Raw genomic sequence first — 24,637 nt, 5'->3', positions numbered from 1 at the left:
CCCGCTGAGCAGCAGCCGCGCAGTCCCGGCTGCCCCCGGCAGCGATGAGGCCGCGGTGCCTCCCGCTGCTGGCGCTGGCCATCGCCCTGGCCGAGGCGGCGACCTGTGAGTGAGGCGAGGCGGGACGGGGCGGGGGCCGCGTGTGGGGCCGGGGCAGCGCGGGCGCTGTGCTCGGGCCCCGCGGTTCCTGAGCGGGGAGCTGGGCTCGGGAAAGCGTCTGCAATGGGAGCTTGGTTCCCTTGCAGGAACAGCCCTCGGGAAATCGCGGTGTGCTCGGGAAAGTGGCTTTGTTGTGCAGTCCGGCGAGCGGCACTCGCTCTGTTTGGGAGTTCAGATCTCGCAGGCTAAGTGAGAGATACGTGCTCTCACATACAGATAAAAAAATAAAAAAATAAAGTATTCCGTCTTTGACACGAAAGTCTTTGAGCTTAATAGTGGAAGAAGACAGTGTGGCTGAAACAAGCAGAATTGCAGCTCAAAGTGAGCCTGTTTCTGACCTGTTTTAGTAATGATTAAACTGGCAGAAGAGAAAGCGAATGTTTACTATTCTGCAGGGTGCTGGCGTGTCTGCCTTGGGAAGGCAGCAGTATCAAAAGATGAAAGTTCATTTTGCAACGTTTTTAACCGGTCCCAAAAACAAACCTTCTAATAAATATAAATGTTTCATAATGATGTTTTCTCCTGTTTTCATCACGTTTTTGTTTCCATTTATCTTCTCCACTGCATACCTTGTCATTTTTCTTAACAGTAGGAAATGAGCTGTCCTGCTCATCCAAAATTTCTGTGGTCCATATTTTCATTTTCTTATCCCTGGCTCTGAACAGTGCCAGGGATTTCTGGAATAGCAGGGGAGGAGAGGGGGAAGAAGAGAAAACAGCTTTAAAATGCAGCTCATACTGTTTAATAATCAAAAAAGTTGTCTGTGCAAGCCTCAGTGCAGGTGCATTTGGAATATGGTGAGGGACACATTTTGGAGAAGGTGCAGGTAAATATTAGCAGCCAACTTTATTTTGTTGGCTGCATAATGTCACTGAGGAGCTTTTTCAGGATACTCTTGTCACTGGAGTTACAGAGCTGTGCAAACAAGCTTGTGCCACTTCCTACAGTGGTGTCACTTTTTATTTAGTTTTATTCAATTGCTTTCCTTGGCTGAGGTCTTAGGTAAGCAGCTCTAAGTTACGTTTAAGTAGCCCACTTTAAGCAGGTTTAGGGTTGCATCTGCATGACAGAACAGCTGTAAGAAACCACTGAATCTCATCCTCTCCCACAATTTTTTTTCTTCTTTTTGAGTAGCATCACTTTTATGTGCCTGATAAGCATTCACTACACAGTGGCTGCACCCCACCTCTGGAAATTGTTAGTCTCTGGAGTTGCAGAAGGCTTCAGTGATGACCACGTGAAGCACTCGAGTGCATTAAGGGTTAACTTGGTTTGGCAGGGTCAGAAATGGGCTGGAGTTTCCTGTAATCAGACTTGCAGCAGCAGCAGTAGTCAGGAATTTTTGTTTTTAATAAAGGTCCTATCATAATCTTTGTAATTAAAACACAGATGAATAAATGCACTGCTGATTCTGTGCGTGGGGATTGAAATATTTGCACTAAAGAAACATGGAATTTGCTCTGAGTTACGTGTTTTATTTCAAGTCAGAAGTTATAGGAAATCAGCTTGGGAGAAGGATAAACTGCTCTGATGTAGGGAAAAAGACTTGTTCCCATTGCCCCACTGTATTGAAGACATGAAGTAGAAAGTGTTACATCTGTTTGTAGACAAATGAAAATTTCTTGTCTTTTATTTGCTGTAAAACCGTGTGAAAATGACAATGATGTAGCTAAATGTCAACATCTTTGTGGGGGTAGAGATCTCCCATGGAAACAAACCCAGCAGCTGTAATACACAATTTTCCTATTTCCGTTGTCACTCCTTTTGCCTCAGGACAGATGATCTTTCTGCATCTTTCTTATTAATGAGAAATAAAACATTTAGTCTAATTAATTGAACTTCTTTCCTTTCTAAGCAACTTGATTGTTTCTCTCTGAGATAGAGCTGTGCTGTAAAGCCTTGGAGGTGAGCTGTGCATCCACTTTATGCTCAGGAAATCTTATTTACTGCCTTACCAGGATGATTAGTTTTACCAGAATGAAAGCAAATAGATTAGTTTGTAGTTACAAGCTCAGCCCATGTCAGATTCACTCAGGAGGCTGTAACACAAAGGTTCCTTCAGGTCATTGCCCAGCGTTGCAGCACTTCAGAATGTTCCCTGTCACTTGGTAGAGGCCTTTAATGTGTTTAGGATGGTGTGGCTTTAGTTAAAAGTTAAATCTGTCTTCTTCCAAGCCCTGGTCCTCATTATCTGCTTTTTCTAGTCAGATTCCTTAATTTTTTTCTTTCCTGTTAGTGCGGAGAAACTGGGAGCTCTCCTCTGGCACTTGGCAGCTGGTGTGGCTCCCGAAGGTGCCCTGGCTTTGAGGAATTGTCACAGGCAGTACTGGATGGACTTTGTGTGCTTGAATGGCTCTGTTCTGTGGAGCTGGATGAAAATGTGTGGCCACCGGCCCTGATGTGCACTGCGGGTGGCACAGCCCTCACACAGCTGGGCACACTGAAAGGTTAAGTTGTGCAGAGGCTGAGGGAAGGAAAGTGTGGTGCCCTCCAGTTAACATCTGTCATCTGCACTCTGGACTTCTTCCAGCTGTGCTCATCCATTTTTGTCTCGATCACAAGCCGTAGCCAAAAATTAAACCAGGCAGTCTAATTTAGAGGCTGTTCCTGGAGTGTTGTGTGCTCTGCAGAGAACATTGAAGCGGACATCTTTCATTTTTAGTGTCATTTCTCAGTGTTCACCGCTTGTTAAAAGTCACTAAAACGACAATAACCAGATACATGAAAATTAAGTAATGACTCATGCTGGGTCTGAATCATAAAAGCTGGCTAGGATTGTTTTACCTTGTAAAATGGGGATGTATTTATAGATTGTTCGCCTTGATATTCCCAGGATGGCATTCTCACCTTTGTCTTGTTCTTCACTGTTCTGAAAAATAAAATTATATTTATGTTAATTACATATAACAGGCAGTTATATGTAATTATGATGTCTTTGACATCATTTTGCTCTCACATAAATGTAATAGGGTCAGAATATTTACTTGCATATCACTGAAACTGGTAAAATTACCAGCTCTTTTTAATCTACTTGCTGCTTACATATCTTGATTTGTAATAACCATAACCATAAAAAATAAATCTTGTCCTGAGCGTGACTTGTAAATTATGCTTCAGGCATGGATGCTATTAGGGATTAATAGCACACATTAAAGAATTTTTGATCAGAAACAGCCCCCACATACAGAATCCTGGAATTTTTTTTCGTGCATTTTTCAAAACAATAGCAAACATCAACTCCTGACTAAGCATTTAATTCAGAATTTTGTGCTAAATTCTCATTTTTGCTCAGTCTTTACAGCATTTTTCATCTGTTGCAAAAAGAGATCAATAATAACAGAGTTGCTTTGTTTCTCCCAAGTTTTATCCCAGCAGTATGCCTCTCAGTTCCTGCTGAGGAAACGCCGAGCAAACTCTTTCATGGAAGAAAGTAAGAAGGGAAATCTAGAAAGAGAATGCATTGAAGAATTATGCAACAGGGAAGAAGCCAGGGAAATCTTTGAAAATAATCCTGAAACTGTAAGTATTTTATGAGTATCTATGATATAGATAGCAGTTCTTTGTAGAGGGAAAGACAAGCTCATGGAATTCACAGCTCCCAGTAACAACACTGGGCAAGATCCCCCATTTAAAGAGACAATTTTCAAAGTCATTTTGACATCCACTTCATTTGCATTGCCCTCACTTTGCAAGTGTCCAACTCAGTGCAGTATTTTAATCTCACTGAGTCTTAGTCTTATGTGTACTAAATAATCTGCATTAGTCCAAACTGCATTAATGTAGAAAACCAGGCCTATATTTTGTGACTCAAACTAAATATAGTTTTTCTTTTTCTTCTTTTGTAGTTATAATACCAATATATTTCAGAATATATTCGATGATGTATTTTGCTGTCATTTTATCTGCCTGAAATTTTTCTTAGCCTTTATTTTTCTTTTCTTTCTGCAGGAATATTTTTATCCCAAATATTTAAGTAAGTACAAAAAAAAAAAAATCCCTAAACAATTGTAGTGTATGATTCAGTGATACTCTCATTTGGGTAATACTGGTTTAGTTTTTCTGCCCCTAGCACTGGGATGATTTCCATGCTGATTATAGTGCAGAGAACGTCCTGTGTGCTGAGATCCTCACAGAGGCACTCTGAAGGCTGGGCTGTCATCAGCTGTCCTTAACATGCCCAGACCAGTATTGCAATTCAGGCTGTGAGAACAGGCTCTTTGAAGATGCCATGCAGCAAGTGCTGTAATTTCAGTGTAAATGAGTTGTTTGGACCCTGAGCTGATTGTGTGGCTTTGCATTTGCAGGCTGCCTTGCCTCCCATCGAGCAGGGGTGTTCAGGGTGGCTGCAGTCACTCCAGACTCTCCAGCTGACCTGAGGGCTTGTGTCAAGGGTAAGTGCTGATGTTGGAACACACAGTGGCTAAAAAGCTGTTCAGAGACACAAAAAGAGACCAAAAAAATGGTTTAACTCAGGCAAACTCAATAATCAAAAACCAAAAATGTGAGGTGAGACAGAGCATTTCCAGAGAAAGCAGTTTAAGTGACTGCTTTTAACTTTATAAAGGAACACAATCGACTGCAACATGGAAGGCAGAGTTCTTCTACAAACAGAAGTGTCCTACAGCAACCCAGCAATATTCCCCAGTGTGTCCTCTGTACTCTGCCACATCTTTAACAGTTATGCCAAACCCTTTGCCTCTAGCAAGTCATGTTCTGTCAGACAGAGTAAGAGAGTCTCCTGTTAATTGTCATTTCTGCCTACTCTTTGGCCTGTAGTTACATTACCAGCTGAGAATTTAAAAATATCAAAATCAGCAGCAAAACAAAGTAATCAAAATATTATCTGGAACACAGTCATTTATTCCAAACAAAAGGTCACAAAGCACGAAACTTAGAATGTTTCTCAAATGTTTGATTTTTGTGCCTATACATTCACAGGTCCAGCATAAATTATGTTCTTTCTAGTAAATTCATAGCAAGCCATTTTTACCATATTTCCTACTGCCACAGCTGAAAATCTCTCTAAACCTCCTACAGCCTGGTTATATCAAAGAAACTTCCAGTTAGTTTGAATAAGAATACTTATCCTTAACCATTTGACACTGGTTTTATCATTGAAAGTAGTGGAAGGCAAAAAAGATCCTCAGTAATTACACTGCACACAGTCATGGCTGAACATGTTTTCAGATCAGTTTGTAATAGTGCAATAAATTACCAGTTTCTCTGTCTGATTACTCTTGAACAGAGAAACTCAACTCTCTAATCTTGAATTCTTGAAACTTTGATCTTTCTAGTGAAATATGTGGTAGTATGATGGGGACAGAGCACTGTTCTTTAAAAACTGACATACATATTTTAAGTATAATAATATAAAATCTGGTCACATCTTGCAGGGATTAGTTTAGGAAGTAATCTGTCTTCTAGTTGTTTTCTGCCTGGCATAGAAAAAGTACTGGTGGCTTTGTATGTTCTCACTCACTTAAAAATTCTTGCTGACAGAATGAGTAGCAAGATTGTTGTGGGAGTGCTTCATGTTATACATCAAGACCTTTCCTATTTCATGACTTGTAGAAAGAGAAGAAAGATTAAAATGATTCTTGAGGAGAAATAACAAGGATTTTCCATGTTTTCCATCCCACAGAAATTTCAAACCAGTGCAGCCCCCTGCCATGCCATAAAGATGGATATAAGGATTGCATAGATGGACAAGCCAAGTATACCTGTGTCTGCAAAGCAGGATGGAGAGGAGAGAACTGTGAGGAAGGTACAGTCTTTAGTTTCTTGGCATGTTGGTTCTCAGAAGCACAGTTACATTTCTACTGTTGAACACTATGTTCAGCTGCTCAGTTGGTGCCTTGCTGTCAGCAGAGAGTTTGATTCCCTTTTCTGTACAGATATAAATGAATGTGAAGACTTCAATGGAGGTTGCAGCCAGCGCTGTTCCAATTTCCCTGGGAGCTTCCGTTGCCTGTGTGAAGATGGCTACTTCATGCATTCCAACAAAAGGGATTGTGGAGGTAGGGAGACTTCAGGGGAGCATCTTTCCATGCCACCACAGTGCCTGCTGACCAGAGAGAGGGAAGGGTTTCATCCAATAGTTCCACAAATGCTCTTGCATTGCCTCTGGACAATCCAGCCCTGGTTTAGTTTGGCTGCTCATTCCTTACACACTGCAGGCATTTGGGCAGCCAAATAATGAACCAGATCAAGAAGCAAGGAAAGAAAGAGGGAGTGGCTATAGGTGAGATTCTGCTTCATTACTGGAGCTCCATAAAGCTCATTTTGGTCTCTCACCAGTTTCACACATCCTTTAAGCACCCTGAAACAAGAATCTAAAGTGATACAATTAGCTGATTTTGTTACCATGGAAATTCTCTCTGGTAAATTCTGATTTAGGCTAAATCACTCCAAATTAGCCATGCTGCACTTTCTGCAGTTTGAAGTTCATTGGAGAAGAAACTATTAATGAATCCAAAAACTTCCTTAATGGAGAGAAAGATTTTTCTTTGATTCACCCAGCATTATTTTTTCTGTACATGCTTGTGTCTACTATTGGCCATGACCTACAAGCTTCATTCCATTCCAAATAAAAACTGTGTATTTACATAATTAGCAGTTCTTACTGCATTTTTAGAAAAAATTACAACTTCATTCCATTTTAATGGAACAACAGTTTTGGATGATGTCAGGTGATTTTTGGTTTTTTTTTTTTTTTGTCCAAAGACATGCCAGAATGACAGAAGACTGTAGGTTTATGAAAAAGGGCAAGGAGATAAATTGGTTAAATGTTCTGTAATTCTTGGAAAGATACTGGAAAATGTGATAAAAAAGTAATCAAAGATAGAAGTGCCTTGCTTGTTAGTTTAATAATTTGATAAACCGCGTTCAAGTATTTTATTACATGCAACTGCAGAGTTAAACAGTCAAGAATTTGGAATACACTAACTTATGAAAAAGTAGTCTGAATTCAGGGCAGCTTTGACTTACTACAGTTCCAGGACTCCAAGCAAGCCAGTGGCAGAATCTCCTGTGCAGCACCATTTCCACAGCTGTTACAAAAGCACAGAGAAAACCAGAATGATCCCTGCATTTATGAGTGTAGTACTGCCAGGGATCTGATATTTTTCTGTCTCAAAGACACTTAGTAAGATTGATACTATACCCTGAATCCCACTGCCACATCTGCATTGGGAAAATGACATTGACAAATTGAAAACAAGACAGAAGATAGACACTAAAATGGTTTGAGGGATAGAGAGACAGTGAGGGACTTGAACACCTCTCAGCATAGCCAATTAAAAGAAAACTGACATGAATTGATTGTAGCATGGAAGAACCTCTGATTGGATTATCTCTTGTCTTTCTGGGTGTCTTTTTCTAAGATGGAATTTTACTAGGCAGTCTGGCTTAGTTTATGGGAATTCTGTAGCCTGTTTCTCTCTCTGCCTTCCTAGACATGCATCCCTTCCCTGTTACCCACATGAAGGGATGGGAAAGATAGGCAGGCAGAGAATTTTTCCACTGGGGGCATGCAGAAATGTCTTTTACAGCCCTCTGGAAATCTTCTCTGGCTGTAGCTCTAGTCTGCAGTGACAGCATGGCAGAGCTACCAAAAAATTTTGCCAGCCTCACTCAGTTTGCACAGTGTTGGATAAGGCTGGGAAGAAAAATGGTGTGCAAGAGTGGGAGTTGTATGTTAATAACTTGTTTGTGTTTCTAGATATAAATGAATGTGTGCTACGTCCAAACATCTGTGGGACAGCCACCTGTAAAAACACCCAGGGCAGATATGAGTGTGAATGTCCAGAAGGCTACACTTATAATTCAACTTCCAAGAACTGTGAAGGTGTGTCTTTGTCCCCAGCTCCTCCTTTTTCATATCTTTCATCTCCCCTCTCCTCTTATCTTTTTTTAATCCACTGCTGTACAAAACTGAGCTCCTCATCTACCAGTGCATTTCTGAATCTTCATTTTCTTTATTAAATTAATTGTTGTCAGGCTGTATTGCATGACAGCATGGCAGTTCTCTAAAGATTTTTTAAAAATGTTTTTTTATAAAGATCTCAATTGTCAAATTAAAGTATTCCGAAATATCCAGAGAAAGAACTGTGAAAAAAATGAGCTGCTCCAAAAGAATCTTGCCTGAAATGACAATCTGGAACTAAAACATTCCAAAGTTCTGTAACAATTATAGCAAAGTTGAAAAGTATTGATAGCTAGCAGTGAAATAACAAGAAGCCACTCATACAAAGACCATAACTTCTCCAGTGTTTGCATATTTGTCTTTGAATATGTTCTATTTCTCTGTGCTTGTTAAAGTTGCTGTTTACTGCACATCAGAAATTAAATTTCAGTTGTAAACAGATATGAAAGCTCTGAGAGTTTTCCAAAGAAGATGAATCTTCTACACTGTCAGTTTAAGGAAAATCTATCAGTGGCTGCTTTTTATTTTGAAAGCTGTCTTTATTACTGCTCAAAAGGACACAAAAGCACCTTCCTGATGGCCATCAATCTTTTGCTCCATGGCTTTTCCTGCAGGTCTTTAGTGCCAAAGCTCTGCACAGTGGCAGTGTTTACATATCCAGCTCTTTGTCCAGTTACTATGGGATTAAAACACTACTGACAATTTTCTGTTCCTGCACGCACCAAAGTGAGAAAAACGTCACAGTAATTAATTTTTACTCCTCTTAGGGTTTCCTTCAGGTAAATCCAATTTGATGCAAGCCACGTAAGTGTTGTGTTTCTGCTGGGACATGGATTCAGGAGGTTGCAAGATGATGACATTCCAACAGGGAAAGTCTTACGTCCCTAGCAGGAGGATTATGCTGCTAAGCTTTTAGACCTTGTTGTAACCACATTAAATGAGTCACCAAATCCTGTCTAAGGACAGGATTGTGCAGCCTGACAGGAATGTAGCCTTACAGAAATACTAAATGACAGGAGCTTTTCATTGTCGTACTGCTTGTAGGTGGCTAAACTCAATTATGCTTATTGGGAAAATTGAATTTACATACATTTATGCACAGCTATCTCTAGGATGACAGATACTATTAGACTGAAGAACAGAACAGGGTTTGTTATGTTTTTCATTACCTCTCTTCTTCCAAGCAACAGCAAAAATAAAAAAAGTATTTTAGTCCTAAAAACCCCCAGATTTCAATGCATGCATTGGTACAAAATTTTTTTCTTTCCACTCAAAGGGCTATTTGTTTCAGAATAAATGTTGCAGTTGCTTTAATCTGAAGCCCAAATCACCTTCATTGGAGTCTCTTGTCAAGGAGAGATTTTGTTTCTATATTAGAAATGTAAAATTCACATTGGCTTTTTAAACAGCCTTTAATTTCTAAATTACTTACTTTGCACAACCTACTAAATATAAAATGAAGTTCTCTTATTGATTTGCAGCTCAAATCAGACTGTTCTTCTCCACAAGTAGAAGCTGTCTGAACCTTAGGCATTATGAGATTATTGTATGTTATTTTAAAAGGTATTTTGCCCTGAGATTATTTGGGATTTATATGAATAAAGCACATTCTTTCTTCACATATTTGCCCCATATACTTTTAATAATCTGAGCTCTCATTGTGTCCTACAAGAAAAGCAAGAGATCTGACCCAGAATGGGATTTATGCCATCTGTGGCAGCAGTTTATGAAGTCTCTCACTATTCAGCCACCTTGTGCCTCAGAAATCAGACCAAATTGTCTCCAGCTCTGCATTCCAGGCCTCTATCAGATTACTAAATCACCTTTTGGATTATTCCAGAGAACCTCTCTTGTCTGTTGTTCCATTAATTTGTGTTAGTTTTTGGTCTGTGCCATGAAAAAAAATCTTCTGTCTGCTTTAATTTCCCTAGATATTGATGAATGTGCTGAAAATATTTGTGCTCAACTCTGTGTGAACTCACCAGGAAGTTACAGCTGCTATTGTGATGGCAAGAAAGGGTTCAAGCTCTCTAAGGACATGAAGAATTGTGAGGTAAAAGTGTGCTATGTAGAATTCCATGTGGAAAATCACAAAGTTTGGTATTTCTTGATGAGAGGATCGCTTAGATTAAGGAAAATAGGAAGCTATTTGAGAACTGATTAAAAATTCCTGAGAAAATGCTGGGGATTCTGATCTATGGTTTGGCTCCCAAAGCAGCAGGGATTTGGATGCCATTCAGTTCATGCATGCTCATTTACAGGAGTCCTGTCAGAAGCAGCTTGCTTTAGCCAGGCATCTTTATTCCCTGCTGCTTCCAAAATAAGCCTCAGCTTTTTCCTATCAAACAAGTAATTCCTGTTCAGCCCACTCGGAGACAGAATGTTCCTTTTGTCCATATGTTCCCAAGTTTTCCTTAGGCTGTGCAAAAGTTTTTGCTCACTGTTTCAGAATTACTCTGTTTGGATTGAAAAAAAAAAAAAACTGGATTGTTTTCCACAGTTCTCATCTGCCATAGCTTAAGGAAAAGCACTCAGTAATACTTGCCAATTGGAGACCATCTTGCAGCCAAAATGGGCTGCTCTTGATCAGTTTGAAAATTTACACTTCTTAGGAGCAGAAAGTTTTGAAACTCCAGAGAATCAGGATTCAAGGATTGAAGTCCAAGGATTTTTTTTGTAAGTGGTTCTCTGTATACTTTGAAAAGTTCAGGCAGTCTGACATGTCATGTGAAGCGAGCTCAGATGACTGCCAACAACAAAACACTTCTAGCAACAATAAAACACTTCTAACAGAGAATAACATAATTTGGCTTAAACTGCAGGAACAAGATCTGACACAAGTTACAGGATCTGTGTGTTAGGTCTTGTTTGTACTTTCTGAAATTTAATGAACAGCACTTGGCAGTCATTCTATTTCATTTTGCTCATCCTTGAAATGGTGAGATGTAATGAGGCTGGAAGGTGCTCTTATTTTCAGTACTGTTGTTCAACAGCGATTAATTCTCTATCTGGAAGTTAGCTTCATGCCTTTTAATTGGGGAAGAAAAGTTCAGTCAGCTAAAAATATATTCAATCTAAAAACTAGTGACACCAGCAGCCATAAAATGAAGCAGCCATAAAATTCAAGGAGAGCACCTGTACATTTAATGGAACTGATGCATCAGGAATAGCAAAATCAGAGTAGAAGACAGTCACAGAATGTTTTGAGGGATTCAAATTTGAGCCAAGAGGCTTTGAGGCTTCTAGTTGTCCAAAAGCACTGTGATTCTTTAATTTCTCTTTAACAGTCTTCCCCAGGTATAGCTCTAGTTTGTTCCCTTCTAACACCTGAGCAGGTTTAGATTCTGCAGAACTTCAGTAACAGAGCTTGGTAGCTCCCTAGAAGGTGGGTGTCGTATATCCCTGGTGAAAGAAAAGTGCTTGATGGAAGATTGGAATTCTTAACTCAAAAACTAAATATTTAAATACTAGTTTCAATCCACCAGAAGTGTGTGTCAACCTGGATTATCCTCCAGCAGTTTAAATAAGGGATGTTTCAAGCAAAAGCAAAACCACACCATTTCATTTGTACATAGGTGTTCAAGTTTAAAAAAAAAGAAAAAATCCCAGAGGTAAGCCATTACTTTAAAAATAAAAAAGGCTAGCAGGCAACAACAGGAGTTGCTTCATAAGCTATCACAACTTTTATCACGCATTAACAACTTTTTTCCTCTACCATTTTCAGTCTGTTACTGAGTGTATCCCACTGAATCTTGAAAAGAATTATCAACTGCTTTACCTGGCAGAGCAATTTATAGGAATTCCCGTTCTCTACTTAAAGTTCAAACTGCCAAATGTCACAAGGTAAGCATTTGCTATTGATAAAAGTGTGCATTGGAATGACAGACATTTGTTTCCATTAATTTTCTGAGGGTTTAGGAAGAATGCATTGCATGCCTAAATTATATCACCATCTCCCCCTTGGATAAGATACCTTTACATGATGAATGAATGAATAAACAGGAAGGCATTTAGATTTATCAACATAACATTCAGAAGTTATAATGAAAACAGTTACAGTTATAGTAACTATTATAGTTACAGTACAGCTTCCAGTTATATATGGGAATGGCTTTAGTTTGGATGTTGCTGTTGCTCCACCCTTGCTTCAGGTAGATGCTGGGACATGCTCTGTCCATCCTGCTGAGCAACAAAGTCAGGCCATTGCCCCCCTGCCCCTCCCTGGGCTTCCTTTCACACTCAGAGTGTCCCAGGGACACCACAGAGCACAGTACCTTGTCTGGCACCAGCTGGATGATTTTCCTTACAGCTGTCAGAGCGATTGCCCGTGGCACTGACCCCTTTATTGCTCTTGGACCTCTTTGGTGCATCAGCCAGAATTGCAGCGTTCCCTGACTTAGTGACCAAACAACTGGAAGGTAACAGCAGCAGCAGCTGTGGAGCTGGTGATTCCCAGAGCCTCAGAACCGTGCAGATGGACGTAAATACCGAGAACTCTGTCCTCTGCCGCTGTTCCAAGTTGCCCGGGCACTGACACTGTCCTGGAAGAGCTTTCAGAGATGATAAATGTTTGAAGCCCGGTGTAAATACAGAAATACAGAGCGGTGTTGGGTGCGTCCGGCAGATGGGACAGCCCCATCTAGGGGACACAGAGCAGCACTGCGAGGGACAGCGACCCAGTTCTGAGTTACAGATGCCTTGGCAAACCCCAGCTTCCAAATGCTTCGCTTTCTCCTTTCACCTTTAATCTGTTTTGTCTAGTCCCAAAGACTGTTTTTACTCTACTTCTACTCTTCTCTACTGCACAGTAAATCCTAACTTTGCTACATGCACACACTCAACCTAGATCCAGCCAAGAAATCCTCAAATGAGAGAATGGCATATGAAAGGCAGAGCAAATTTTTGGGTTATAATTCCTTCAGGACAGCACTTGGCAATCCAGCTCTACCGAAGCACATCATAGATCTTCTATTTTGTCTGCACTGCATCCCTACAAAATACAATGAGAATATTACATCTCTCTTCTTACTCAGGGGACTGGGATATCCTTCACAAGTAAAGCTCAGAGTGAATTTGGGAACTGTACCAAGGTTCTTTGAAATCCCAGGTCAGGGTGTTAACCTGAAAGCTTCCCACTGGATTTGAGTGAACAAGGCTTATGTTCCATTCTGCTTTTGGCTAACTGTGCAAAAAATCACAACTGCTCAGATACAGAGACACCAAAAGTTATTATCTCTGAACCTTTCTCTGACCCTACTTATGAGTTATCCTGGGCTGTACAGTATTTCACCTTTCCTGTCTTCTTATTAAGATTCCTTCTTCACAACTCAGATTTACAGCAGAGTTTGATTTCCGGACGTACGACTCAGAGGGGGTGATCCTGTATGCAGAATCCCTGGACAACTCAGCGTGGATCTTGCTTGCTCTTAGGGATGGAAAGATTGAGATTCAGTTCAAGAATGAGTTTGGAACAAAAGTCACCAGTGGAGGCAAGGCCATTAATGATGGACTGTGGCATATAGTAGGTTGGATTTTCTTCTCCCATTCCTTTCCTTATACTCACTGTGGGAAGATGCTGATAAATAAAATAGGGAGAAACCGAGCTAAACTAAACTGCTAAAAGGCTTAAAATGATGCACTCAAACCCCAGTTTTAAAAAACAGCCAAGAAATGCACAGGAATGCCTTACATCAGGAAATTCTGCTAGCTTTTAACAATCAAAGAGAAGATAATTACCTCTAGCTATCAACATAGCACTTATTGATTTTAAACATGAAAAGGAAAGTGGCAGGATATTCAAAACTGTGATTGCATAGTCAGGTGCACAGTTATTTGATACTTTGTGTTTAGAGCAAGTTTTACATCTGCTAGACCAAAAAATTCATCTTGCTTTTCAAGCCTTCACACCTGAGATGAAAAGTCTTTCTCACACAATCTATAGAGCACACCAAATTTTTAATGTCAGTTAGATTTTGTTTGTTACCCTCCCAGAATGTCTCTAGATATGGGCAGCTATCCTGCATCAAGTTTAAATACAGTTTAAATAGTGACTGCATTAAAATGATTTTACAAGGTTTAAAGAAATACTAGTCATTCTTCACAGGGTTTATGTAATTTTTTTTTAAATAATATGTATGTGTGTATATATAATTATTTGTATTTTATTCCAGGTATCAGTTGAAGAATTAGAACACAGCATCAGTGTAAAAATAGCTAAAGAGGCTGTGATGAGTATTAACAGCCCAGGAACTCTGTTTAAACAGTCCCAGGGCTTCTTGGAAACCAAGGTGTACATTGCAGGATTGCCTCGCAGAGTGGGCGGTGCTCTTGTTAAACAGGTAATTAAATAATAATAAGACTAATATTGATTGGTCATGCTCTGTTCAATTGTGTACTCCTGGTAGTCACAGAAGAAGCAAGCCTGGCATGGAACCTGTTTAGAAAATGAAAATGTGGTTATTAAACCACTGTTTTGAAAATAAACATGAGTGAAGCTTTTCAGTCTGCCTTCAGTAAGGCTTCACTTGTGAAAACACAGCACTTCTGGTCTAATCTTTGAGGACTCTGTAGCCTGTTTCCTAATATGGCTTTAAGATTGCCTAAATCACCACCATGGCTGCTACTGAGAGTGCATTTCAGGGTGATTCATGTCCTGGTCCTGGCTTTTGCTAAGCTCTAAATAAGTGCAGTGTTCACTGTGCGGGCAGCACAGTGAGCTTTCATTTTCAAAAGGTTTTACAACAGCCCAGGCTGGACAAGGCCCATGATTCTTTCAGTCTCCCAGCCTCAAGAATGGCTACAGTCAAGTTGTTGCAAATGTCTTCTTTACAGTCCAGGAGCCTTCAAACTAATTGGCAATCTCAACAGAAAGTTCAGATTAAAAAAAAAAAAATCAATTTTTGCTTAAAAGCAAAGCAGAGAAAAAATCATGGAACAATACAATAACATCCCTTTATCCAATAGAAAACAAGTCCAGAAATTTCTTTGTACTTTAGTATAAAGCTTTGAACAAGCAGCATTTGTAGTGATCATTTTCTTTCAGTATAGAAAATCTGCTGTCCTTTTGTCTAGGTCACAAGATGAGCTTTAAAAGTGGAAGCAATATTCTTTTGTCCAGATCCCTGGCAGCAGAGTGGGAAATGCTAAACCATAAATACTTTTTGAAGGCTGAGGTACCAAATGCCTGCCACTTGGTTTTCTCCCAGCATCACTGCTGTAACCTATAGCATTGGTTACTGATAGTGACTACATAGAAATAAGCTGATATGGAAAATAATGCCTCATTATTAACATTTTTAACCCAGCTTTGGACTCAAACCCCCAATGCTGTCGTTCTGCTGTAGATTAACCCTCGTCTGGATGGTTGTATCCGGGCCTGGAACTTGATGAACCAGGGACATTCAGGAGTAAATGAAGTTATTCAAGAAAAACAAAGCAAACACTGTTTGGTAGCAGTGGGGAGAGGATCCTTCTACCCTGGCACTGGAATGGCAGCATTCCAGATAAACTATAGTAAGTATTTTTCTATCCCTGTGTTTTCTGTTGGACTGGTGATAGAACTGATGAAATTTTTAAAAAAAGAAAATAAAGTCACACAAACTAAGCCATACACTTCTGCATCCACCGGTGATCCCTTAACTTCTGTTAGGAATCTTCTTGAATGAGGATTCTGATCACAGTTCTGTCATCTGTTCAGTTTCTGGAGTGCTTTACATTCAGAAGTTTAATTGCAAAGGTTGGCCACTATTGAAGATCCAGGATTAAAATTCAGTTGGAGTTTTTTGTGGGATTTTTTGTTGTTTTTTTGTTTATTTGCTTGGGTTTCTTTAGAATTATAGTTCTTTCTTTAAGTTCAAAAATTAGCACTAATTTTTCCATAGTAGGGAGGAGATTTAAATACTAATTTTTAACCCCATATGACTTTTTCGTCAGCAAGTGGATTTACTAATTTGCATTATTCTCTTCAAAACAGATAATCTTGACAGTGCTGAAGACTGGCTAATAAATGTGACTCTGACTATTCGCCCATCCACAGACACTGGTGTTATGTTTGCCTTGGTTTCTAATGAAACAGTGCCTCTTGCGTTGTCCATAGTGGACTCTAACTCCTCTGACTCACAGGTGATCTTACAATTCTCCTAGCAGCTGCCAGGTGAAAAATCAACCTAAAAAAAAAAGTTAACTCACACACTTGCAGTGCAGCTGGTAGCCTCAGTGTTTTGAAAATTAGATTGGGTTTTAATGTGCAGAAAATATCTGTCTATTAATGATTGCTGCAGCAGCGACTAAGCACTAATCACTCGTGCCAGGGAGATTACATTATGTGGTCTGAGCTCAGATCCATTCCATCATGTTTTCTGTAACCTTTCCTTCCAAATGCACAGAGCAGAAAGGGAGCTGTGACACCAGTGTATACAGTAAGAACATCATGTTAGTTCCAAATTATTAACAGATTTTGTTGTCCTTAAGTTTCCATTTATATCCCTCTGCATCAGCTATCCCAAGCCAGAGCATAATTATACACCATGGCTACTCCAGGCTTTTTCCCAAAATAAGAGCCTGTAGTGAACACTTGGATACCTTTAAAACTGTAGGTGAAACAGTATTTCACCTCAGAACTGTATCCAGAGCTGTTCCCTGTAAAACAGTCTCACTTATAAATTTAAGAATGGCATTCGTCATCAGAAGTGAGGGCTACACATCAGTTTTTCCAGCTGAAGGTACCAGTATTTAATATTTTCTTCTACTTGCAAATACAAAGTGCACCAGAACCAAGTATAATGATTTATTAAAGTTGCATGTGACATCTTTGGTGATCTACCATTCTTCCATCTAGAAAATCACTGTGACCATTGGGAGCACCACTGTTGCACAGCTGGAATCAAAGAAGTTATGCACCCCCAGAAGAGTGCAGGTTGGACTTCTAGTGACCAGACAGGAGCTTGAACTGGCTGTTGATTCACACACAGACAGAACCAACTCTGAGCAACTCTCAACTCTGCATCAAGCAATGATGGCAAATGTTGTCACCTACCTGGGTGGCCTGCCAGGTGAGACCTGTTTCTTTTTATTAATTTGATTATTTATAACAGCCTGATTGTATTCAGCCTTACCCATGCTAGGAAAAACCTACAATTATTAAAACAAAACAAAAAAAAAAGTATTTTTTCCCTCAAGTGCCGCTTGTTTCCTCCAGTCATTTCAGCTTTGGAGGCAGCCAGCTTTTCAACAGTAGGATTATTTGGACATGAAGACATGGCTCTCTAGAGGTTTGAATTTGGAAAATATCTTGACTTTCGAGTTGGGTTAACATTGCATGTTTCTGAAATGCCACCATCTGGCACAATTAAGGAACTGCATCAACAATTTAAGAAAAGCAGGTGTTTGTAAATAATCCAAGTGTCAGAAATGCAGAATGGAAAGTCAGGAAATATGGTTTCAACAATTAAACTCTGAGCAAGAGATGACTGGTAATCTTTATGAGACAGAGAATGTGTTGAAACAGCAAATATTTCATTCAAAGCAGGCTTCAAGTTGACATTATTGAGACATAATGTCAACATTATCCTTATCACAAGGATTATTTTGTCCAGAAAGTGTGTACGTGCTTCTCTATAAATAGTTTGACTTCAGGCTGAACCAAGAGGAAAAAGATCATTGCCCCAGGTGAGAAATAGTCAAAACCTGAATTAAAACTTGAAAATTGCTAGAGGAAAGGTGCCATGGTTACAGTGTTGCTACTTGTAGAGTTTTTCTGCATCCTGTTATTATTTTATGGAGAATGAATCATAATTCCTAATAAAATGCTACAAATTTGACTGACATGTCTTGAATTGACAAGGAATGGGTCAGTTTTTACTTAATACAGCTGAGTTAGCAGTTTAACAGAGCCACAGTAACTAAGATTCCAGTCATTTCTTGGGCCTTTTCATCTTTGTGATGCTTAAATGATTCTTTTTTAGTACACTGCCAGCCACAGAGAAATCAACATCTTGAGAATGAAGAGCTCTGCATTATTCAGGCATCCCAAAGAGATAAGAAGCAAGTATTAGTTACTTGCTGCTCCTTAATCTCAGTTTTTTGGCATCTCTGTTTCTAAGTTCTAAAAGCTATCTTAAACATGGAAATTAACACAATAAAACAAAAAAAATCCCCCAAAACCCAAGCCTCTGTATTAAAAAACCCCATGCATTTCATGAAGACCATAAGTCCCCATTTTTGATATCCCTTTCTACAAACTAGTAACAGAGGTGGGAGAATTCCCCTGTTATTTCAGCACAACCAGTGCAGGTTAAATGAAACTTCCATGGTTCTGTGACAGCAGTGTTTTCTTCACTGGGTGAAAAAAGCAGAAGGGAGCAATTCTACAGGACTCTGTGCAATACCTCAGCTTACAGAAAAATAAAATAAGGAGAAAACAGTGTTCCTTGTTCCTAAGATAACCAAATCTATCTCATTAGGAGGGATAGGGTGATTAACACCTGAAAAAAAGAGAGGATGCTTTTGAGATGAGCTCGTAATGACCCTCATTCTAATTGCTGAAGGTGCTTGCATCCCTTAGGTCTACCTTGTAAGAAGCCAGTTGTACCCTAAGACTTGAGAGCAATCCCTGCTTGATTGCGAGCTTAACATCCTGTTTCCTGGAAGCATATCCACGATCTGATGCTGCCCTAAGCCAAACAATACCTAAATGTATTAAAGATAAAGTGAGCGTGTCACAGAGAATTCACTTGGAAGCAGCAGTGAGGAAGCAGGAAAATGTGTGAAGTTCCTAGGAGTGCCCCAAGTGAGAAGCTGCAGATTTGAATCTAGAGTAGCTTCCTGGCAAAAGCAAGAGAGTTCTTTGTGTGACCTCTAAGCCCAGAAACAGCTGTTTGTAGCTCAGGACAAGAACAGCGGGCTCCAGGACACAAACTCTTGTTGTTAATACAGGAAAAACCACTATGGAAAACATTTCTGGAGTTCAGTTTTTGGATAGGAACAGCCTTCTAACGCATATTTAACATTTTACTGGCCTCTCTCAGCTTTGCTGACTTGATCTTGATCTTAAAGAAAAGGCAGAAGAACTCAAGTGTTTCCTGCCAAATTGCTCCTTTTCTCCCAGGACCAAATAATGGATGGGGAGCGCAGTATTCCCCACGTTTTGACTGATCTGAAAAATCCATAGGAATTTGCATGCCTTGGCGTAATGAACTGGATGTGTTTCTGTGCAGATGTTCCTCTGGGTGCTACACCAGTGACTGCTTTTTATAATGGCTGCATGGAGGTGGAGGTCAACAACAGACAGCTGGATCTGGATGAAGCCATTTCCAAGCACAACGACATCAGATCTCACTCGTGCCCACTGATCATGCAGTAACCGTTCAGATTTAATTTAACTTTTATTCTTTCAGATGTAATTTGTGTAATTAGTCTCATGCCATAATGGAGCTTGCATTATTTCGTGCAAGATGTGCCAGGGAAATAAGCAGCAGCATGGTTTTCTCCCTTTCAATGTAGAATGGAAGGAAAAAAAAAACCCTCTCTGTTCAGCTGGAAAGAGACAATCAAGGTCAAAATTTTGTAAGACATTCTTTTATATATCAGTGGGAAATCTTAAAGCTAGATTTATCTTTTGTGTTCATGCTATGTCTTTTGACATATTTAGCTTGGACAGAAAGTTTAGGAATTTCTGTTTAGAAAGCATTTTACATCTTATATTTCATGTATCAGCACAAAGTTACAAGTTGCAAATAATTTTAGTGTATGAGAATCTAAATGAAACCAGAATTACTAAACATTTTCAAGCATAACATGCAAAGAAAAATCTCTACAGGTTTTGCAATATGTGCTTTTGGTAAAGGAAAAAATACCCTGGAATCTATAGCCCAAACTCTGTGAGTATGTTTACAGGTTGTATCTATAGTGGTGAAGCAACTTCAAAATGGAAGTGTTTATTTAAGTAGTTTTTGAAAACAGTTTTGGTTATACTGGACCAGCTTTAATTTGTCTGTCTTTAGAACCTAGCATTAGAGTTTGAAGAGTTCTGGATCAGGTCAGGTCATTTACTTTCAAAGTGGGCTAAAATACACCCCAGGAAATTTTGAAAAACAGAGGAAATGGCTTGAAGGAAGGAGCTCTGCATCACAGGACATCAAACTGGAATTTGCTGAGTAAAACCAAGGAATTGCAGCAAATACTTCTTCCATCAAACCTAGCATTGCTCAGCATAAGCACAGTCTGATGATCCATCATATTCCCTTTATTTAGGGTAACCTGGCCTTCAGAGAGCTCCAGAACAGATTTATTTGTGAGCCCTGCTGCCATTGAAAACCTGAATTTTGCCAGTAACCTCAGAATGTAAAGCCATATTCTGCTCAGCCAACTTTAATAAACCAACAGGTGATTTGAAAAGTATTGCTTTCCTCAGGTGTGCTGATTTCGAGCATTTCCAATATTTCTCTAACATCCTTTGAGCATTCTTTCCACTTCCAAGCTCATTTTCACAGCACCAGAAGCCTCCCTGTGCAGCTCACCTGGTGGTTTTCTTAACCCCAAACCAAATAAATAGCAAGAGGATTGCTGTGAGGTATAAATATATCCTCTCATCCATCAAGCAGAGATATTTATCTGCCAGCATTCCTGACCCCAGCTCCGCTGTCTTCACTGGAGACACTGAAGTGGAAGCGGATGTCCAGAAGGATGGATTGTGACAATATTCATTTGGAGGACTGCCTTTCTCCAGGGATATTCTGAGTGACATCAGGGAGGTTTCCTCCAGTGTTAAATGCAAGGGTTAGTGCAGATCTGAGCCCATCTCTCAGTGTTATTATTGCTTTGGCTGAACTTACTGGCCACTTCACTTCCCACTTGGGTAGTGCAATACAGGATTTGTTCCCAACTTTCACCCAGTACAGCCCAGCAAGCAGCTGACAGCCAGGAGCTCCTTGCCATTAATACAAGGTCACTTTTCTAGGGTGGCATGGAAAACAAGCTTGGAATTCTGACTCCATGGAGGGGAAATCCTTTCCTGCAGTCAGCCTTCCCTGCTCTTCCTCCATACCCGCACACACACTCTGCCTACAGGTCGTAGCTGGAGAATAGCTTGACTGAAACAAGCAGGTTTTGCATGCAAGGCAGAGCTGAACTGAGACTTTTGACATCAAATAAACACATGATCACTTTATTTATGATACCTCTGTGGCACCCATTAATCTTGGAAAGCCCCTGGGTCAGACTCTGCCTCATACAACAAGCACGGAAAGTAAGAGATTAGGAGCACAAAGCAAAATGTCATCAATGTTCTAAGTGCTTCTGGCCTGCAGGAACAGAAGAAAAGGGTTTTTTGCTGTTGTTTTCTAGAGATTTTTTTAGGTTTTGTTTGTTTAAATGTAAAAAATTGTATAGAAATGAAAGGAAAAGCCAATCACTTTGTCACACAGACACTATTTCTCTTTGTTTTCATGGAATAATACTTTAGGGTTTTGTAGTTAATAATGAAACCTCTGCACTTCTTTTTTAATGTAAAAGTGCCTCCCTATTGTAAGAATTAAATAAAGCAGCATTTGCAAGTTTCTTTTCATTTGAAGTTGTATTTGCATATTTTTGTTCATTTTTGCTGTGCAAGGCTTGTTCTGGTGGCCTAATGCCTTTCTCAGGAGATTGTGATCATCGTCAGCATCAAAGAAAAGAACTGGCTCCAATTAATATGCTATCCAAATAGGCATCCATACTCTCTAGGTAATTAAGTTAATTAATTGTTTAATAGTACCTGAGGAAATTAGACTTTGTTTAAAACTAGGAGTGGAAACAAAGAAGATCAGGGCAAGTAACCAATTCCTGTGTTTTTTCCTTCATCAGATGCATTTCATTGAATTTTGAGGCATAATCATTTCAGCAAGGGCCATTCAGGGTTTATTCAGAACAGCTGGAGCTGCTCTGCATTTTCAGCTCCCGTGCACTTGTGCTACAACTCCACATGTCCCAATTTCCCTGGAAGTGAAACCCAGTCCTGAAATTGGTTCTCAATTGTACTACAGCAGTTTAGTTTACATGCTTTAATGCCTGCTTGTTTTCTGGTGGATTGAGGGCTCTTGATACTCAGGATTGGCTCTAGATCTTCAAAGAAAGGGAGGCCACGCTCACTCTTGTCATTTTAGTCCTGCCTGTCACTCACTGGTGATACTGGTCCTTTAGTATCATGCATCATATGTACACACTTAGTATTTCATTACCTCAGAAACCTTTTTACATCAAAATTTAGGCACAATTTTACATTTCATCTGCCAGAAATAAAAGTTATGTACCCCCTCCCAAAAAAAAAAAAAAAACAAAACAAAAACCCAACCAAACAAGGGAAACCATACCAGCTAATACCCAATGGATAAATAAGGCACCACTTTCTGAGTAAGATCCAAGGTACTGAGATGTTCATGATTTTGAAATATGCTTTTCAGTCCACAAAATAGCTGTAACCTCCTTGTTACACTGGGCACATCCTTCTGCTCAAGGGGCAGCTACATTTCAGTAGGAATATGTGAATAAGCAGCTAAATTGTAAGGGAGCTGGTATGTTGCTTGCAGGCACGTGGATCAACTGAGTGGGTGCAAATTGATGCAACTCAGAACTTAATTACATGACTTTTTTTAAAAAAAGGGGGTTTGTGTTTTTTTTTGTTTTGTTTGTTTGTTTTTTCCCCAGTAATTTCTAGTATCTCAGCAAATAAGGAAAAAAGTCAGAAACTCAACCCACCTCAGTGTGCTGGCTTCTGTCCACTCTAGCTAAGCACTGAGGGGAGGGACAAACACAAGGGACCAACATGGCTATTCAAAAATAACACTAAACTTGAAATGACCTCCCCTCAAACCCAAGATAAAAACAGAAAAAAAAGCACCAGCAACAATGCAACTCTGCATGAGAAAACTGAGCAGGTGTGAGGGCTAGAGAACTGGGGAGGGATATTTCTAGAATTCATCGATGGCTGTATTTATTATATCATAAATGAAATATTAAAAGCCTTCATTAGTAGGACATAATACACATGCTAAGCTATATGCAAATTGCTTTAATTTTTGGGCAACTTACAATACCAAATAAAAATGGCTTTGCTTAAAACATACCCCAAGAAAGAGCAGTTCATCTATAAAACAATATTTCTGACTACCACTCAGCAATATCTTACCTTTCCAGCAGTGGTTTTTTCTTCCCCTTTTTTGATTTCCATCAACCAGAACTCAGCTCACAGAGCACCTCACCAAACCACAGCTGTCATTAAAGCAAGGCTTTCCTCTTTCCTAGCCTATCACTGAGTGCCTGATCATTGCCACCAGCTGGTGACAGACTCCTGCTAACTCAGCCCATGGAAAAGCAATCTGCTCTTCTAAACGTGGGTAAAATCCAGCCTTTGGCTTAAACATTTTATTTCTGGGACAGGAGGTCATGTGGGTTTAACAAACCCATTTTCCTGGAGCAGGCAAGCCCCATCACCTTGTAATTCTTGACTTTACACAAGCACCACGGGCAATAGAGGCATTACCCCGGCTGTACAGATGAGCTGGAGTTTGTGTCTTGCTGCAGGTTTAAACTCTCACAGTCTTCCAAAATTTCCTAAGTAATTCATTGGCAGCTTCACAAAACACTCCCAGTGAAGTCATTTTGCTGCATTTGCTGTTTCCCACAGATGGGAACCAAGCTGACATCAGGCTCTGCCCCAAACTGCCCTTGCATCTGCTGGGGTGGGTTCAAACCTGGTTCAAACCCAGGGCTTGGGCTGCCCCTCCCTGCAGGGGGAATGGAATCAGTGTGGGTCAGTCCAGAGAGGGACTGGTGTCCTGTCCCCGCAGGAGAAATGGAATCAGTGTGGGTCAGTCCAGAGAGGGACTGGTGTCCTGTCCCCACAGGGGAAGGCTGCTCTTGCAGCCACTCAACATTTCAGACAAAGATAAATGAACAGCATTTCCAAGCATGCTCTGTTTTAAAAATGTTTTCCTCTTTAAAAACACAACCTATAAAAACAAACACTTCACAGAAGGCGAGCACACTGCCAGTCTCTTTTAAGCCTTGCACTATTATTTCCTGAACTTTATTTACACACAAAAGGCTTTCAACAAAGAGCCTGACAAGAATTTGAAATACAGCCTGATTTTTTATTTTTTTTTTTCAGACAAGTGAACAGAGTCTAATCACAATAATTTGGGGTAAGAAGGACTGGTGAATTCTTTTCATGTCACTGAAAAGCCCAAGCACTGATGTGAATGATGTGAGTCACCTTTCCATATTTTGTTCCCACAAAAAATAAAATGGTTTTTAGAGCTTCTGTAAAGCAGGTAACTTCAAAGGTTACTCTCTCACCTTTTGGCACTCTGTAGCAACCTTTCTTCTCAATTGGCTTTGGACTTACGTCAAAAGGTGGAGATCCCAGGAGTCCCAGGTTCCTCACCACTAGCAGTATTACAGTGGGTGCATTTAGCTCCTCCTTGCTCTATTTTGGGTGTCACTGATGTCCTCAGGTGAAGCAGAGCTGTGATCTATGATCTCAAGGGGTGAAAATGTAGTTTACCTCATCTACAAGAAAGT

General features: G+C 40.0%; 1 protein-coding gene across 1 annotated transcript; it reads left to right on the top strand.

The window, feature by feature from the left end:
* Positions 1 to 21,647, top strand: PROS1 (protein S). Its single transcript, XM_041420975.1, has 15 exons — positions 1 to 105; positions 3,521 to 3,678; positions 4,108 to 4,132; positions 4,464 to 4,550; positions 5,801 to 5,923; positions 6,054 to 6,176; positions 7,880 to 8,005; positions 10,015 to 10,136; positions 11,808 to 11,926; positions 13,415 to 13,604; positions 14,254 to 14,421; positions 15,427 to 15,595; positions 16,056 to 16,204; positions 16,920 to 17,133; positions 19,297 to 21,647. The coding sequence occupies exons 1-15, from the start codon at positions 45 to 47 to the stop codon at positions 19,440 to 19,442; spliced, it is 1,980 nt and encodes a 659-aa protein (XP_041276909.1). The 5' UTR covers positions 1 to 44; the 3' UTR covers positions 19,443 to 21,647.
* The last annotated feature ends 2,990 nt before the right edge of the window (positions 21,648 to 24,637 follow it).

This window comes from Onychostruthus taczanowskii, unplaced genomic scaffold (assembly GCF_017590055.1).
Source record: "Onychostruthus taczanowskii isolate IOZ18803 unplaced genomic scaffold, ASM1759005v1 scaffold67, whole genome shotgun sequence".
Taxonomy (NCBI): domain Eukaryota; kingdom Metazoa; phylum Chordata; class Aves; order Passeriformes; family Passeridae; genus Onychostruthus; species Onychostruthus taczanowskii.
Note: the sequence above shows the minus strand (reverse complement) of the source record. Positions and strands in the feature narration are given on the sequence as shown.